Consider the following 19,638-nt stretch of genomic DNA (forward strand, 5'->3'; position numbering starts at 1 on the left):
CATCTTCATGGTGTAATGGTAGCCAGGAATACTAATTTACCAGTGACTGGACCTTCCAGACACAGGTTTCTTTATATTACAATCACTTAAGACACATTCACTGGACTCAGGTTATCCCCATTCCACTAATTGTGAGACCACTAGAATCTTTTAGGTCTTCCAATTTAAAGAGGGTGAATATTTTTATGCAGTCGCTTGTTCTACATTACATACTTTCACACATTTTTGCCAAAAATGTCAAATTATATAGACCCTGATTGATTTATAAAATCAATAAAATGGTAAAATAAGAAAGGGGGTGAATACTTTTATAGGCACTGTATATCACTTTTGTCTTCCTCCATCTTTATTTACTTTAAAGATGAGAACAGGGTGTATGTAATTACAGCTATTTCCGTGTTTTTACTTTCTATTTTTGCCTGGTTGTTTTAGAAACCATTTATGTTTTGTTCAGGATGTCTGGAACATTTTGCCACTGTAAAATAATTTTCTTCCCAAAATGCGCTGTTGTTCAAATGAAAACATCATCTCTACTGGATGAGCCCATGGCAAATGTAAATGAAAAGTAACTCTCCTTAATTATGGATCCCAAAATGGGGCCCTGGGGCAAGCTCCTACTCTAACTGTTCAAACTCAGGCAGGGTTAAGTGTTTCAGCAGAGCAGCCATGCAATCTAAAAAGCAATTCTCTTTCTCTCTTCTCTTTCATCAATCACGCTGTCAGCCCTGCAGAGCAAAGTGGCTTCAATTTAACCCTCATCAATAATTGTCCATATTTAAGCTAAAAGCGTTCAGACAATCTTTATAATTATATGGAGGATTTGTCAAAGATTTCTGGTGCTGTGAGCTGCTATAGTACAGCTGTACTAACCTCATGGCTGAGAGCTTCTCCCCTTTCCTCCAGTCCCACAGCACTATGGTGTGATTGTCGTCCAGGCCCACTGAGACGAGCCGTTTGCCGTCCGCTGTGGAAGAAAAAACCAAAACCTTTCAGTAAAACCTCAGAGAGCGCCCACTCCTGCTTCGGTTCAGTGATGTTTGGCCCTTGTTAGAAACATGAAAGCAGCCCTGTGGGTTTGATCTATGGCAGGTGATTCACCGACTCTGACATACAGATCACTGCCTCTGCCTCTGTGTGGGGCCAATTAAAGGAAGTGAGACAAACAGGTCTACCTTGATGCTGCCAGACTGATGTGAATAAAAGGTAACAGACACAGGTTTTTTTGTGTCTTGTAAATTGGGTATCTTGACTTTGCTCTTTTCATTTATGTGTGGAAGAGGCTTTTTTGTTCCCCTGTAAAAGATTTAGTCTGGAAGAATTCATGAATACATACTCGATTTATGAATACAAACTGTAAGTTTTGTTAAATATGTCTGGAAAGGAATACCAAAAGAAGTCAGAGCTCCTTTCACACATGCACTGTGCTCCTAAAATTTCCTGATATTTTTCCTGGTGGGTTGCTTGTCTGCATGCATATGGTCTACTTTTTCTTAATCTGAACTTTTCCATACAAGACTCCTAGTAAAGCTCTGTAAGAAGACAGGGTAAACATGGTGGATAACATTTAGGAAAACTGATCAAGAGCTAGATTGAGAGGGTGATGACTCTAATATCCTGTGAGGGAGTGGTGTGTTATCAGTGTTCGACTGGTATGGTCTTTGCCATTTTTATAATGGGCACAACCACTTTTATTGGAAGCAAAGTAATATTCCTCTCATGTTTCCCTACAACATGATTTAGCAACTGATGCCAAATGTCAAATTAACATTTTCCCCCAATAAACTTTATGAGCACACTGCCATCTATGTAGTTGTGCAACCATCCCTTTTGTCCTTTAGCTTAGTCCTTGTATACCAGAAGTTCATTCATTCCTATAGGAATCTCTGTGATATCTGACATATCTCAAGTACACTATATGGACAAAAATATTTGTCCACACCTGTTAGTTATTGAATTTAGCTGTTTCAATCCGATCCACACAGGTGTATAAAATCAAGCCCCGAGCCATATAGTCTCCATTTGGGAACATTTGTGATACAAAATTAATCACTCTGAAAAGCTCAATGTCTTCCAAGCGAGGTACTGTGATGGATACCACCTTTGCAACAAGACGATTTTTGAAATTTCCTCCCAGCTGGATATTCCATGGTCAACTGTAAGTGATATTATTAGAAAGTGGAAGGTTTTAGGAACAACAGCAACTCAGCCACGAAGCAGAAGACCATGTAAAATCACAGAGTGGGATCAGTGACTGCCAAGGTACATGGTGTATGAAAGTTGCCCACACTCTACTAATTCCATAGCGGAAGAATCCAAAGCACAAAAACTGCGTGTGGCAGGAGTTTCACAGAAAGGGTTTCCATGGCCAACCAGCTTCATGCAAGCCTCACATCACCAAGTCCAATGCCAAACCTCAGATGTAGTACTGTAAAGCACTCTGACACTGAACCGTGGAGCAGTGCAAACATGTTCTGTGGAGTGATGAATCACGCTTTTCTGTTTGGCAGTCCGATGGGTGAGTCTGGGTTTGGTGGATGCCGAGAGATCATTACCTGCCTGACTGCTTTCACCAACTGTGAAGTTCGGTGGAGGAGGGATAATAGTATGGATATGTTTTTCCAGGGTTTTGGCAAGGTCCCTTATCTCCAGTGGAGAGCAATCTTAATGCTTCAGCATGGCAGAACATTTTGGACAATGCTATGCTTCCAACTTTGTGGCAGCAGTTTGGAGAAGGCCCTTTTGTAATCCAACTTTAAAAACATGGTGTGACAAGTTCGGTGTGAAAGAACTTGACTGCCCCGCACAGAGCCCTGACTTCAACCCAATCAAGGACCTTTGGGATGAACTGGAAAGGAGACTGTGAGCCAGACTTTCTCGTCAAACATCAGTGCTCAACAAAATGAATGGGCACATATTCTCACAAAAACACTCCAAAAAATCTTGGAGCTCGGACAAAAATAAACTACGCTAAGCTAATTCTGCTAGCCTGTCAATGGCAGCTGCTATCATTTTTTAGCATCAAGCCAACAAGCTAAGATGTGCATCCCAGTCCACGTGTGCAAAACCAAACACCCCAAAATTAAGCTACATCATGCTATTTTTAACCTTTTTTTTAATACTGTGAATATGTCCAGTTACATAAATCACTGAAATACATACAAAAAATTTTCTGTCTTAAAGGCAAATCCATGCACAGTGGGAAAGGAATTTTTCAGAGGTATATGAGTGAACGGGACTAGAAAACAAGCTGAAAGAGTTACCGGAAAAGTCCAGAGCGCACACTCCCAGCTGGTGGAAACCCCTCAACACAGACATGGGTTTTAATGTTTCGGTGTCCCATATGTGGATGCAGGAATCCCTGCCAACCTGGACAGACAAATTTATCAAATTATGTTCATTTATACTTCAAAAAACAGCAAAAAATCTACAGTATCTCAGATAATCTCTGAAGATCCATACCAAAGCTAACAAAATCTTTGACTGGTTTATAAAAAGAGGTGCCAGAAGCTACCTGGCCTGTTGCTACAAAGTCCTTCAGGGGATGGATCGCCAGACAGAGGATGTCATCATCATGGCCCATGTAGAAGCGTTGAGTATTCTGCTGTCTGTTGTATACAACCCCAATAGCAGCAACATGGTAGACTATTTCTCCAGTCTGAGTGTAGAAGAGGTTGCTCCTGCAATCATAACCCCTGTATCTGCAAACAAAAAGAGGAGAAAAGCTTTGATTTTTCAGGGACTTCACCACATATTATTGTTGTTATTGTTATATTATTGTGGATATTTTCATGTCAAAATTCTACATATTGTAACTGAGTTTCTTTTCAACCAGTACATCTCAAGGCAGTCACATTTTCTTTCTGCATATTCTTATTCATTATTTTTTGCTTGTTATATGTTTAAATTAGTTGTTAATCTGTACTTCTTAGGTAAATTGTACTTACCCTGAATGCAATGGGATATTTTTGTATAGGAATGAGACCAATAAACTTACTAAGATTTGAATTTTTGCAGCATTTTCAGGTCTTTTGCTATATTAATTTTGTTATATAATGTCAGTATGTCAAGACTTTTTCTTTCTGATGCAGCTGAGTAAACGTACCCATGAATGAAGTGAAGCTTCACCCCGCTCCCCGGCGCTCGCTCTCTTTTCTTCATGGTTGTTGCTCGATGCTTCTCTTTGCACTGCTCTTTAAGCTGAGGTAGATCTTCTTTATAAACCTAAAGGTATGGAGAAAAGTGTGTAAACTCTCCAGACATTGAGACATTAAGAGTTTGAAACATAAAGCACATTTCTCTTTACAAAAATATAATAAAGGAGACTAGATTGAATTGAATCACAGACCTGCCGTCTATATGTTAGCTGTGTCTCCTGCTCGATCTCTGAGTCCATCTCAGGCACGTCTGACTGATCAGAGTCTGACTCCTCACTGTTTGAGTCTGCCAGGGTCTCTGAAGGCAGAAAAAAAGGTTACATCACACATTTTTGGTAAAATCCTTCCCTGCCTCTTAATCAGACATATCTACTGCTCAAACTGTGAGAAAAACACTGCAGTATTTCCACAAGAGTGAGGGGTCAATCATGTAATAATTCTATGACATCTCCTATTTATCAGACCGTCAAGCTTCACAGTGACATCGCTTGAGATAAATGTGAAAAAATGCTGATGCAGCACAGTGAAGCCGTGCCAGGACAAGGCAATAAGCAGAAAAGGCAGCTGAGGGCAGCTACTCACAAGATCCATTAGGAAAATTAAAAGGAAAGGCAGTGAGTGTGTGCTTCAATTTTAGTAAGCACAGCTGTGCTCTGTCTCCTGCAAAAATATGACTTGGGAATGACAATGCAATTATACTCTCCAAGCTTCAGTCATTTTTATTATAAATGTTTAATTAATATGATGACTTTTTCTTTGCAGAGCTTTATCCAAATGGTAGCTTGTGAAAGACATTATGCAGGACAATCTAGTGCATTGCTCTCCAGTGGTTCAGAGCATTAATTTTATGAGTCTGGTGGGAGCAGTATGGGTGCACATTATGTAACGGCATGAATACAATCCTTACAGTTAGCTGAAAAATGTTACTGTGAACTTTAATTCATCTAAATGGGTTTACATCAACTGCGATTGTTACTAAAATAATCTTACTCTCAGGCAGACACTCGTAATACATAATGCGATTTTACAGGAATTGACATTTCATTTCTTGCTAGGAGAATGTAACAGCTAACACCTACACTTATGTGCCTTGAAGAGATTTATAGATGTCGGTTAAATACGAAGCTAGCAAATGGTTAGCTTAGCATAGCAGAAAGACATGCAAACAGTCCAACTGCAAAAGCAGGAGGCTGCAAGGTGGACTCCAAGATATGTTCTGATCGAAAGAAGAAAATATAATATAATATAAATATATTTACAGGTGCTGGTAGTGGAATCTGTCATCTGTATGACTGAGCCAGGCCTGCTGTTTCCACCAAGTCTTTTTACAAAGCAAACAGGCTGCTTGTTGTAGCTTTATATTTAGATTAAAATGGTATTAATATTCCCACCAAATTCTTGGTAATTACATGACCAGAATTATTCCTAATGTGTTAAACAGACAGTATAAAAAGATGAACAACATGACAGTCCCTGAGCTGGTTGTTAGCCCAACATCCTCAGTGTTAACAGATGGGATATAGATCAGACTCTCAAATCAATATAAACCTCATACACATCTTTTTCAAACATTTTTTGGTCCTTGTCTTTAGCTTTAATAATACTGATTAATGTCAGTGAGTAAAGCTATAGTCAACCAAGAGAAAATTACTACTACACACTGAAAAATCCAACTGGTTGTTTAAAAGCGCAGTATGGAAAATTCCGCCACCAGGGGGCTCTCAACCAAAACAATGCCACAATATGATGAGCCAAGACTTGCATCACTCAGCTCCACCATTTACTTCTTGATCTGAATTGAGGACTCTTGTCAATAAAATTCATAAGGTGTATTTACTGAACAGAAAACCGATGTTCTGTTTTTATTCATACATTTCTAGTAATGGGGTGGAAATGCACTGAGAAAGGCACTTCTGGGATTGTCCTAGAAGCCATTTCAGAATGTGCATGTGCACTGGAAGCAACGCTAGAGAGCATGCGCATCCTGGACCCCTTTCAGCGGTCTGAAAATGGTTCTGATGGTCAGGGATTAGTTGTCCTGGGAGAGGGTAGAAATGGGGTGACTGGCTCCGTGGTAGAGTTGGCAATCGGAAGGTCTTGGGTTCGATTCCCAGCTCCTGCTGTAGCATGTCAGTGTGGGCAAGACACTTTACCCAAATTTGCTTCAATAGCTTTGTAAATGTGTATGACTGGCCTTAGCTAATGATGGCAAATTTTCCATTTCTGCGTCTGCCATCAGCATGTGAATGTGGTGTAAATTGGAAGGTGTGACCTGCGGTGTAAAAGCACTTTGAGTAGCGAGATAACAAGGAAAGAGCTCTACAAGCTCTACCATTTTCCATTTCACCATTTAATGGCTGCCGCCGATGTAGCTTATATGTAGCTTAGCAGTTTTCAGAGCTGGACCACATTTCTTTATTGAATAAAGAGCAAAGAACAGCACTGAAAGCTTTTCATGATGGAAAACATGTTTTTGCTCTTTTCCAATCTGCCTCAGCATGACTTTGCAATGGTTACAAGCGAGGTTTAGTTGTACTGTAAGCCAGTGTGTACAACAGTCGGTGTAGCGATTAGCTCAGATGTTGCTCTAGTATAGCAGCAGTTCTATCAGAACTTGGCCACATTTCTTTATCACAAAACAGTAAAGAGTCGCACTTAAAACTGTTTTTGGCAGAGTTGATGTTTTGCTCTTTTCCCAGCCAGCCTCAGCATGATTTTTATCCATCAACAAGCTCCACCATTTATGATCTATGGCAGTGCCAGCCTGTCGAGCTCAGGTTACTACTGAAACTGAACATGCTGACCTTTTGTTGTCTTTCTACATATTTAGAGCGTAACCACATGGAAACATTCTAAAAACCAAAAATGCTCTGCAACACTGCTTCATCTTCCCTGTGATGCCATCCCTGCATGCTCCCACTTTCACTCCATCTGCTATGATTGCTCTTTCTCTTTCTCACTCTGCAATTGTCCGAGTCAGGAGGTGATCTGCCAGGAAACTTATACCTTTACACTTAAAACAAGGGGAAACAGCTGAGCTGTTACACAAATTAAACCTGTTTATAGCTTACTTGTTGTCTTGTCAAATAAGTCTCATTCAGTCTCTAGTTGTTTAAACACCATGTTGACAAAGGAGGCATTAGCAGCCGTTGCGGGAATATTTTTATACCAGGCTCATCTTTCTTCCAGAAGAGCTGAGCTAAGCGCCCCCTGGCTACGCATCCATATTTAATACAGATGAAAGTGGTCTCATCTGCAAGCCCTAAGTAGAAAAGCAAATATTTCGACAAAAATCTCTTCTTTTTTAATGAATTTTGTTTCACACTTTGTTCTTCATAATGTGAGTAAGAGACTGAGCGGACATCAACATTTCCATCAAGGGATTTCCACTTTGTTTGATTTGAAAATGTCGTGCTGGCAGAAGCTGAGGATTGTGTGAGGTGAGTAATACCAAATATGCAAGTCCCTGCTCTGCACAAAGAGCTACAATAAAATGTTTATCCTTTTAGAATCCTTCATTTCATTGATTGTACGGTCAAATTTGAATCCTCTTTGTGGAGGTCAGTTCCTAAGTTTGATTACACAGTGCTTGTGGCAGAGAATTGTCTTACCTTGTGGAGCTATATGAACGGCTTCTTTGGACTTTCTTTCAGGAACAAACTTCCACTGAAACACTGAGTGATCAGCACCACCAATGGATATGACCCACTGGTAATCATGGGACCATCTGACATTTGTTATGTGAGCTGAATGACCTAAATACTTTTTGAATTTTGCACCTAAAATAAAGGGGACAACATCATTACAAATCAGTTTATATGGAGTTTGAACATTTACTTAGCTCTCCATAAAACTGAGCCTTGTTTACCTTTTTTTACACATGGATATCGTAGCAGTTTGACTAATCCATAATCATCAGCTGTTACTAAGACTTGATTGTTAAAGTTGGCGTCCACAGAGTTGATATCGTTGATATCGGAGTACTTGGGCCATATTCCATTCACCTCAGGGCCCAGCACGCATGTCCATGTAGCCCACTGTACCAGCTTCAGCTCCTCCCTGTTGGTAACCTCCTTCCCACCTCAACAGAAAACACAAACACGCCATCTTACAAAGGAGCTCTGAGATAACATATTATGAAAGAACAGCCCTGGGAGCATGCTCATACTTGGCATCCTGTAGAAAAGCCTCCTGCCGCTGCCGTCATTGGTCTGCAAATACTTGCTATCCGTCGACCAGTCCATGTGAGTGATGAAGCTGTTGGAGCCGATGCACTCGCCCACTTTCTTATATCTCTGCACCACACCATAGATGTCCACTGAATTATCATTAGACCCAACAGCCAAGTGGGCACCATCAGGGGAATACTTCAACTCATGGATGGCCTCCTTCCTGTCCTTGATGTGCACCACCTCTGTCATATCTCTGTGGATGGAAAGAGAAAATGTATCTGAAATTGGAAACTAAAATGGATACAAAAGGTTGAATTCACACAGAGGTGAATTTTCCCATTTGTCTTATGGATTGTGTTCACACCTGACTCGGAGAACGGTGAAGGAGCCATCCTTCATTCCCAGCGCCAGGTGAATTCCATCAGTGCTCACAGCCGCACAGCGGATTGGCTCCTCCATGTTACAGCGAGCGATCAGTGCGTGATCTATGAGGCTCCAAATCCTTTGGACACAGAGGAGAGAGGACAAATGAAAAGACAGAGCTGTGATGAGATTACAGAGAGTCAAACGACCTGACCTGTTATGTATTAGGTTTATGACTTCAAGATGACAGCAGCTTAATTGTTGTAAATGAAATTGACTTCTGCAACACTTTGTTCTAGAAATGCCCTCATTACGGAACTTTTAAGGAGAGAGTGGTACTCAAAATATAATTAGTAATAATTGTTACCTGTTTTTTTTTTCATTATCACACATCAAAAGTCAGCATTTTCAATCAAATAAAGCCGTGCTATGCAGCTGGTGGACTCAGGGGCACTAATCACTCCCACTTTTTTTGGCCCTGTTTCAGGTGAATATTGAGCTCCAAAGCTCAGAATAGAGCACTGGAATATATTTTTACATAAAACTCAAACAATATTTTGGTTTAAGTATGGATGCTCTTTATTTCAAAATAGACTGCTACTGTGTATATTTTTTAATTTGTAAACAGGCCATTATGAGAAACTGGCTTGAACATGTGCTTCCATACCACAAAGAATGGATAGACAGAGAAAGAAGCCTTAGTAATCGAAATGATGACTGTCTATCCAAGACTTTAAGGATAAAGCTTCATTTAATAAAATGGTAGAAATAAATCATACGTCTATCAGACTCCAGACAATTTACTCTGTGCTATCTATGTGCTGTATCTTTTTTTAGTACTTTATTTATTTATCATTTTTAAAGCTATGAGCAGTGGTGTACAAATGTACACTATGTTGCCAAAAGTATTCGCTCATCTGCCTTGACTCGCATATGAAAAGTGTCATCCCATTCTTAAACCATAGGGTTTAATATGATGTCGGTCCACCCTTTGCAGCTATAACAGCTTCAACTCTTCTAGGAAGGCTTTCCACAAGGTTTAGGAGTGTGTTCATGGGAGTTTTTGACCATTCTTCCAGAAGCACATTTGTGAGGTCACACACCAATGTTGGACGGGAAGGCCTGGCTCTCAGTCTCTGCTCTAATTCATCCCAAAGGTGTTCTATCAGGTTGAGGTCAGGACTCTGTGCAGGCCAGTCAAGTTCATCCACACCAAACTCTCTCATCCATGTCTTTATGGACCTTGCTTTGTGCACTGGTGCACAGTCATGTTGGAACAGGAAGGGGCCATCCCCAAACTGTTCCCACAAAGTTGGGAGCATGGAATTGGCTAAAATCTCTTGGTATGCTGAAGCATTCAGAGTTCCTTTCACTGGAACTAAGGGGCCAAGCCCAACTCCTGAAAAACAACCCCACACCATAATCCCCCCTCCACCAAACTTTACACTTGGCACAATGCAGTCAGACAAGTACCGTTCTCCTGGCAACCGCCAAACTCAGACTTGTCCATCAGATTGCCAGATGGAGAAGCGCGATTCATCACTCCAGAGAACGTGTCTCCACTGCTCTAGAGTTCAGTGCCGGCGTGCTATACATCACTGCATCCAACGCTCTGCATTGCACTTGGTAAAGTATAGCTTGGATGCAGCTGCTCGGCCATGGAAACCCATTCCATGAAGCTCTCTACGCACTGTTCTTGAACTAATCTGAAGGCCACATGAAGTTTGGAAGTCTGTAGTGATTGACTCTGAAGACAGTTGACCTGCAGAAAGTAGATACAGTCAGCATGCCTAGGTGCTTGATTTTATACACCTGTGGCCATGGAATTGATTGGAACACCTAATTTCAATTATTTGGATGGGTGAGTGAATACTTTTGGAAATATAGTGTATATATGTACAGTATAAATCTTTAAGTGGCCATTAAGATGGCATATCTCTTTTCCTTTTGGCTTGTAGATGCTATACGGACAAAAGTATTCAGCCACCTGAGCATTACACAAACAGGGACTGTAATGACATTGTTTTCAAATACATGTACTTTTTTATGGAGTTGGTCCCCTTTTGCAGCTACATATATAGTCCGCTCTTCTTGGAATTTGTACCCATTCATTCTGTAGAACATTTATAAAGTCAGGCGATGTTGGATGAGAGGGCCTGGCTCACAATCTCCATTGCAGCTCATCCCAAATTTGCTCAAGGGAGTCGAGGTCTGGGCTCTGTGTGGGCCAGTCAAGTTCTCCCATATCAAACCAGGTCTTAATGATCCTTGCTTTGTACACAGGGGTGCAGTCATGTTGAAATACAAAAGGGCCTTCCCCAGAACTGTTGCCACGAAGTTAGAAGCATAGCAATGTCAAAAAATTTCTGGAATGCTGAAGCATTAAGATTGGCCTCACTTGCTCAAGGGACCTAGTCCAAACCCGGAAAAAACCTTGAGGATGAGAGCGCTACACTGTGCCTCCCTCTGGACAATCATGGACTTTTGATGGTATAGATACAATACTTGTATTATTCTCAAACTGATGTGCCTGCACAAAATTTTCTTTTTATTGTCTTTGCATGTTAAATATAGTCTGTGCCAGGCCAAAACCTCCATCGATCATAATTTAGATTTTTTTTTGTCCATGATTTAGTCCCCCTTTACATCTGTGAGTGGGTTTAAACAAATTTGAAACCAATAAAAAAATCTTAATTACAATGCTGACTATGACAATTCAGTGTTAAATAATGTGACCCACTAAAAAAACACCCATTACATGACACGACTTCCCTGAAAAATCTCCCAGGTCTTAAAAGTGCTATAAATTTACCTGACTGATCGATCATCACTTCCTGTCATGGCCAGAGGCTTGGTGGGGTGAACAGCAAGAGCCCATAGCTCGCCCTCACAGTGACCCTGCATGATGAGGAAGGGCTTGTTGCGGTCGTGGACCACCACCTCAAAGATCTCACTGTCCTGTGTGCCCACAAGGATGTGATCTCCCCGCCAGCACACGCTGCGCACAGACAATCCTATGACAAAAATGGAAGCCACGAAAGCACTTTAATATCAGTAACAAGAACAGTAAAAGCATGCTCACATGACAGCACATAGACTTTTTAGAGACAGGACAGGGTGGATAAAGACAAGAGGTGTAAATAGCCAACTGCAGGCAGACTAGGATGGAGTTTTCAAAACAAGGCAGCAAATCGGTGATTAACTTTTTTACAGTTACATCCAGAGAAGCATGTGCTGTATACATACGTAAACCAAGAGTATGTATAGTATACGGCATTAAACTGCAACAGACTTTGGAGTTACTAACAGCAAGAGGAACAGCAGAACAATGATGTGACTGCTACAGACAGACATATTACTTAGCTCTGCCCATGATGACATTACCCACCTCGACTATTTTCACCTCTAGCTACTGTAAGGTCCAAGATTTTAAATAAAGAAGATAAACAGAGAAAAATTAGTAGGATGATCTTTAAATTTCTTTTGGGTCAAGAGACTATAGTTAGGTCTGAGACTTTGAGTTTTAAAGGTACAGTGTGTAATAGTTTGCCTGTAAGTATTTAGTGGAACAAACCTGGTAAAAATGAAACATAACATTTATAAGTAGGCGTATCTAAAACAGTGTTTAATCACCTGAATATAATTTGTTTTATTCATTACTAGAGAGGGTCCCCTCTATGGACTTCGCCATCTTGTATTTTTGCATCTTGCCTGTTTCGACAGTACCACAGAAGGGACTGAAAATCAGAAATGTGGCTGTCACACCAGAAGTTAGCATTGTCACCTAGCTTCTGACTGTTAAATGGCGCCAATATTCCCAGTTTTAAACACTGTGCCTTTAAGTAAGAAAAAGATCATTTGAGCTCACCTTTATATCCTTGGTCTGTTTCCCTGAGATCGATGACGGTAATTGGTTTGAAGTTGAGATCCCACAGCCGGACACAGCCGTCTCGGCCCCCAGTGGCAAAGCCCTCTTCACAGACATTCATGCTGAAAATCCCTGACTGAAAGAAAAGACAGACTGTCAGTGAGGATGTGCACGACAAATGAGCAATAGCAGGACAAGCTCCAGCTCAACTTTGTATTTGAAAAGGCTTTCATGATAATAAAAAAATGATTTTTGTAAACCACACATCAAAAAATGGATATATCCTATTACAGAAGTTTCCCCACACAGCACTAAAATGCTTTGAAAGATTACTTGAGTGGTAAAAAGCAAAGTTCAGGATTGGCTCAACAAAAAGAACATGACACTTGTAGCCCATTTCCCAGACCCGTCTGTGTGGTAGCTCTTGATCCACTGACTCCAGCTTCAGTCCACTCCTTCTGAACCCTCCCTTGAGTTCTTGAATCTGCTTTGTTTGACAATCCTCTAGAGTTTGAGCTCATCCCTGTTGCTTGTGCTCCTTTTCTTATTACACTTCTCCCTTCCAGTCAACTTTCCATGAAAATGCTTTGATTCAGCCTCTGAGAACAGACTTCCCTTTCAGCAGTAACCCTCTGTGGCTTACCCTCCTTTTGAAGGGTGGCTCAGGAAACCTTTGCAAATTGGACTTTTCCGGAACATTTTAATATGTTAAGATAGTCAATTTTTGATTTTTATGAGCTGTAAGCCGTAATCATCAAGACTGAAACAAAAAACAGTCTTGGAATATTCTACTCTTGTATGAAGTTAATCTAAACTATATGGAAATGAAACTTTTTGAATAAATCCCAAGAAAATATTTGACATGTTGTTGGAGTTTTTTGAGATGCACCCATTGGGCTTGGTTGGCCTTCCTTGCATAACAGAAGGATGAACCATTGGTCTATCTTTCTCCATAAGGCCATTCTACATGAACTACCCTCTTATCAACGTTCTCCAATGACTCCAAAAACTGTGCTGTAACCTTCATTCCCATGGATTCACCATGTATGTGATTCCTCAAACCTGCTCTGTAGCTGGTAAAAGAGCTTTTAATGTGTTTGCTCCACCATCTTGTTCCAAGCTGAACGCTGAGAACGCTCGAAAACTTGAGAATAAGGGAATATTCGACCAGTGTATGCCCATGTTTTCTATTGAAGCTGCTTATTTGTTCATTGATGCAACCTTGCTGTTGGCCAGGACTCCATTGTAAAAGTGATTTTTGTATCTCATTGGAAATACTCCTGGTTTAAAAAAGGTTAAAATACAAATATAAATGTCCCTGAAGGTAATATGGAATGACGTAACAGAAGGTGCTGCGGTTTTATGGATGACCATGTGTGTTCTCTCTGTAAACAATGCATTACCTAAACCCTCAGAGACATTTGGTGGGACAAAAAGCAGGAATGAACAGGCACTGTACTTATTATCCCCTCCCCCATCTGCCCATCCCCTCACCCAGCTGTTGATCCAATAGATATCATTTAATCCTGTGGAGTAAAAGGCTGATCCTTTCTACTGAATGCATGGCTGCGGCCCTGGTTCAGTTTACTAGATGCTTTTACTGTGAGTTTTTAACATAATGAAACAGGCAGGTGTCGGCAGTAACCACACAGATCTTATAAAACTCACCCCGTGAGCTCCTTGCACCGTCCTCATCAGGTTGATCCCCTTCCACACGTAGATGTCCCCGTTCAAGGCACCTGAATATGTGACCTCGTCCTTGGCGCAGGCGAGGCAGAGGATGGTTTGGAGATCCCCTGTTCTGCCAAAAACGCCACGTTTGGGTGTGAGGGCATTACCGCATAAGCTCCAGAACTGCAAACACAAACAGAAAGAGTGAAAAAGCATGGTGGTTAATCCCTAATGTAATCCTGTCCCTGAAAGAGGAAATAGACAATTATTGACAATTTGGATACAAGAGTATGAAAACCATCAAGTCATTTAACTTGACGGTCACACAGAGAGAAGCGCCACTGAAAAAACACACATACAGACCTTGAAAGGAAGCAAAGTCAAATTCAAACGCTCCCCCCTCCTTTTCATGTGATACCAGGGATTCTAGCTGGGGGTCAGTGCTTCAACCACCTGATCAGCATGCACAGACACAGACACACGTACGCACACATGGGGGCTCATTATTTATGAACAAGGTCATTGGGATGCGCTGGCATGGCCCCATCTGAGGCCTAAATCCATCAAATGGAGGAGGAGAGGGCGAAAAAGAGACGCTCTGTCTGCATGGAGATGAGATCACAGGGGGAGAGCTCAGGGAGGGCGTCTCGAATGCTGAGACACGGCTGTCTGCACAGGAAACAGACACAATCATCACCTGCAAGCAGCCGGGAAATCACTGAAGGATGGCACTGACAAAAGCAGAATTTTTCAGTGAATGACCAGTAATCATCTATTGCAAAAATGCTTTATAAGCTCAAAACAAAGTACAACTGTAGGCAAACTTTAAGACTCCTTCTGCACAAGCTTGACAGACACTCACACAATGAGCTCTCAGCTTGTGACAGCCTGCCACGCCCTCACTAACAACCATCCTCCTGACTGATAGGGCTGCTGTGTGCTAACAGGAGCGATCGATTATCAGCGGCAGGCATCACAGCCTCAGATACAGCCCTGCCATCACACTTCTAACGCTCATACACACCTCAGCAGCATAGGTCTGCTAATCCTTGCTCAAAGTGAGAATTTGCATGTGCACAAGCACGAGCTTACGCACAGGTTACAGGCTGGCGCTTAAGCAGGAAAGATCATAGGTGTGTGTCTAATCTTAGGAAGGTGTATTTGCAGGTGTAAGTGTGTCAAGTGTTGAAGAGAAAGGGGATGGGAAGGGGCTTTGTGGTCCCAGCCTGTTGCAGAAGCAGCGAGGATGGATGCGGCGTGACTGCACAGCTCTCCCTGCCCGCAACTGATAAGACAGCGAGACCCTGGCACCGGCTAATCCCCTTGCTGTTGAATTACTGAGAGGAGACAAAATGCTGGAGGGGTTTATGAAGAGGCCAGGAGCATGGGAGAAAAGGCAAAGAGGGGCAGGGGGGGAGCACAGTGGAAAAGGTGAAAATGTGCTGAACCTTGAGACTGCTTTGACTCGAAATGAAGGTCTGGTTTATAGTGTTGCTTTCTCTGAATAAAAATGTCAAACATCCTCTGGGGATATCACAGGCATAGTGGAGGCTGCTGCTCTTAACATGGGATTAGTGGTTTGTCATGAGCTCAGTTACCTCCTCTACCACACCAAGGAAAATCTTGCATTTGTCATTTTTTTGCAGAGTGTACTAAACAGCTACAGCTCCCCTATCCCTTTACATCTCACTCATAATACCCCCCCTTCAGGCTACAGTGACCCTGTCACTAAATGCTACGCTAACAGAGGTCAACTCTTTGGCAGCTCACAAAACTAGACCACTGGCTGTCAGTGCTGCTGGAAGCAGATTTTCTCAAAGCTGTTGACATCCATCCACATGGTGCCAAATGCTGTAGCACTCCTAGGCATTGCATATATATATGTTTGAGGGCGCTGGCACTTTACGGCTTTTAAGGGCCTACATTCACGATTTTCATACAAGGCTTTGGTCGGATAGCATAAGTGAACACCATGACAACTGACGCATAATGACAGAAATTTACAAAGGCATTTGTAATGCAGGGACCATATTTACTATTTATACCATTGCTGTTTGTTTGTTGTGCTTCCTCCTTCCGTCAGCTTGCATCCTGATTGGCTATTACTCAGTTTGACGTAACAATCCCGCTCTTGTTTGCTCGGTTGTCTTCTGTGTTCCCCCCCACATAACAGGATTTGTGTTTTATGATCTCAATTCAGAGTAGCTCCGATCATCCTCCGAGGAGATTAACGAGGAAAAATCACTCTTAACACACATTACACGACAGGAAAATCTGTCATGATAATCTTTAGAACAATACGATGATCGGGCCTTTGCTGACTGTGGTCGGAAGAGGGGAATCTGCTTGATTATCTTGGCAGCAGTTTCAGGCATTTATAATTACAATAAAGAAGTCATCAGTATCATTTCATATAGGAATGCAACGATACGACACTTTGACTTTAATGTCAAAGTGAAAACAGATTTCTTCAAAGTAATGTCAAAAAAAAAATATTTAAGGCAAAATAAGTAATTGAATAAATATTCACCCCATTTAAAGTGACTGAATTATATAGAGATCCAGCTAACTGGTGCTAGTAGTTTCACAATTAGTGAAACAGGGATCGCCTCCTGGAAGGTCCAGTCACTGGTAAATCAGTATTCCTGGCTACCATTAAACCATGAAGACAAAAGAACACTCCAAGCAACTCAGAGAAAAGGTTATTGAAAATTATAAGTTAGGGGAAGGATAAAAAATATTCCAAGGAACTGGACATCTCCCAGAGTTCAGTTAAATCCATTATCAAGATGGGAGACTCTGCATACGACAAGCTTTGTGGGAGAGTGGCAAAGAGGAACCCGTTGCTGAAGAAAACTCATTAAATCTCGAGCCCTCCAAAAGGCACGTTAGAGACTCCATGATCAAGTGGAAGAAAGTTCTTTGGTCTAAGGAGACCAAAATTGTGTTTTTTAGCCATCAGAGAAGACACTTGGCGACCCCACAGAGGGTCAGGAACCCATCTTTGAAATAAAGTGTTCTACAGGTCCAAATTACCATCGTTTCACACTCAGGTAGTTAGTGCTAAATTTACCTTGGATGGTAATGACAACATGGCTAATAATCCAATCCACAAAAGCAGCAGAGACTGTATGGTGTTGGGGCTGGATGGGGACAGCATGAATGAGTGAATTGGCATCTTATCCCCCCCATGATGTTCTGAGGGCATTTTTTTTATTTCCAGGATATACAATACAGTTAACAGTACGCTCCTAAGCTTAAACTAGTTTTTTTTAACTGTCCAATGTTTTGGAGAATCTCATGAATTCTGTGCGACTGACACCTCTGACATCCAGTTTATGACACTTTAAACAGTGAGCCAGCGACAAGATTTTTAGTGTCAGATGTGTTATGGTTTCTGTTTGTGTTCTGAGCCCTTTCATTCTCCAGCGTTCCACCAGGCTTTGCATGTCAGAGAAAGACCATGATGAGAGCAAAAGAGACATAACACTTCTACTGAATGCAAAACCAGAGCACATTAGGCTGTCATGTCATGACATTTGGCTTTTAATCAAGCGTTCTAAACAGACTTCTGGAATTAAGTGCAGCTAAAAGCCAGCAAAGACTACACATTTATTTGGTCTTTCACGATGACGACCATATCAGACTTTGAAACTAAAATCTTATCCAGTCATGACCGACAGGCTGGCCATACTGCAGGTGTGATCCTGACTGCTTATCGTTTGCAGACGTCACAACTGTCTCCACAACAGGTCATCAGGGAGACAGGTCAAAGAGGGACAATCATAGCTACAACAAAGGTGCTCTATATGATTTTAGCAGCCTTTTGCTCTGAAAAGAAGAAAAACAACAAACAAGAAACAATAATGAAGTTGTTCCAAAGATGGGGAGAAAATGCTCTCCTCTGTTAGCTGTCAGGATTTGGCGTAAGATAAGGGTGCCAAACTAAACGACCATACAAGAAAAATTAGGACATGCAAGTCATATCAAATCGTGTTTGAGGGGTGTCTAGGGCACGCTGTAAATTATGTCACAGCATTTGTCATTCCCGACGAGCTGTGACACTGCGGTCTGGCCACAATCTTGCTAAATTCTTGTAGTCTGAGCGGTCTTTACAGTCAGCTATGTCAAGTTCATTTTCACCCTTGCTTCCCAAGTTGGTACTCGAACCACTGACAATGATATATTTCATAATGAAAAAAAAAAATGGCTAGATGCTAGCATTTGGCTACCCTGAGGCCTGGTTGGCCCCGAGACTATTCTGTATGCTTTTCAAACAGCAGCTGATGGGTTCGGAGACAGCTAATGCTGTAAATTTCCAACTTGTGTAGTTAATAAGATAAACATTCTTTGGTTTGAATGTAAGGTGAAGTGTTTTGACTGGTTCTAAAACAGTGATCAAACCATTATATGACCCTCAGAATCAATCCAGACCATCACCTGCAGGACTGACCTTTTCTGTTTGGTTACTTTAAATGCATGTCAATGGGTCGGGTTTAAACAAACCAATGCACAGCGTGCAGACAGAAGAAGCCTTTATTGGCATTTTCCCAAGCAAATGGAATAGTGTGTAATCCAGTTAAAAGGATGCAGGATGGGAGTTTTCCTAAGAGTAAACTACAAACTACAGGATCAACAAAGCGCTAAGACTCACAGCTTTGCCCACACTTCAGTTTCTTCTTTCAGAGATAACTTCAGGATATCTTAAAATCATAAATACAAATATTTAGGACTCAATGTTTGATTAACTTAATGATCTTGGCTCTTGAGATGTGTACGAATAACATAAAGGATCCGACCTGTGATGTGGAATTGATGATTAATAATGCTAGGCGTGTTTGGGCCATGCTAACATCTGAGCTTTCCTAAACCAATCAAATTACAAACCGTCATAATTAGCTGGAAGGAGTTGCGTGAGAAGAAGAGCGATGCCAGCAGCCGCGGCCCGCGTCATAGAGGTTGTGTTTTCCTCAGCCTGCTAGTGACTGGATTACCGGGGACTAAATCTCCTGGATGCTCTGAGTGCTATAATCGCTGAGCGAGTGCAGGGCCAGGGAGCAGATGTCACATGGTCCACAGGGTGAAGGCAGGGGAATTATGTGGGACAATTGCTGGATTGCCTTGGCATCAAAAAACCAGAAGGGGGGGAATGAGACATGGAAAAGGAGGAGGAGGGGGAGAAAGGGGGAAGACTCAGGAATCAGTAGGGGACTGGAGGAGGAGGGGGGTGGGCTGGGTGAGGTGGCATGGTTGGGATTTCTGTGGAGGAAGAGTTCAAGGGGGAATTACTACGAGAGGCAGCAGGTCAAGCTGGATTGACATGAGGGAGTCATCAGTGAGTTGTAACACCGCTGAGGAATACGTACAGTAGGCTAAACCTCCTGCTTGTATCAAACCTATTAAAGAGTGC

At 41.8% G+C, this 19,638-nt stretch overlaps 1 protein-coding gene across 2 annotated transcripts in view; it reads right to left on the reverse strand.

Annotated features, from left to right (window-relative positions):
• The window catches only part of eml5 (EMAP like 5), a 70,203-nt gene that overhangs the window by 27,705 nt on the left and 22,860 nt on the right, over nt 1-19,638 (reverse strand). For both annotated transcript variants that reach the window (XM_041813495.1, XM_041813497.1), the window contains exons 5-16: nt 14,226-14,411; nt 12,558-12,693; nt 11,502-11,703; nt 8,691-8,828; nt 8,323-8,579; nt 8,023-8,235; nt 7,766-7,933; nt 4,346-4,452; nt 4,103-4,221; nt 3,512-3,698; nt 3,261-3,366; nt 871-964 (exon numbers count right to left, since the gene is read on the reverse strand). In XM_041813495.1, the coding sequence (XP_041669429.1) occupies nt 871-964; nt 3,261-3,366; nt 3,512-3,698; nt 4,103-4,221; nt 4,346-4,452; nt 7,766-7,933; nt 8,023-8,235; nt 8,323-8,579; nt 8,691-8,828; nt 11,502-11,703; nt 12,558-12,693; nt 14,226-14,411 (1,913 nt within the window). The remainder of the gene's footprint in view (nt 1-870; nt 965-3,260; nt 3,367-3,511; nt 3,699-4,102; nt 4,222-4,345; nt 4,453-7,765; nt 7,934-8,022; nt 8,236-8,322; nt 8,580-8,690; nt 8,829-11,501; nt 11,704-12,557; nt 12,694-14,225; nt 14,412-19,638) is intronic.

The sequence above is a fragment of the Cheilinus undulatus genome, linkage group 18 (assembly GCF_018320785.1).
Source record: "Cheilinus undulatus linkage group 18, ASM1832078v1, whole genome shotgun sequence".
Classification (NCBI taxonomy): domain Eukaryota; kingdom Metazoa; phylum Chordata; class Actinopteri; order Labriformes; family Labridae; genus Cheilinus; species Cheilinus undulatus.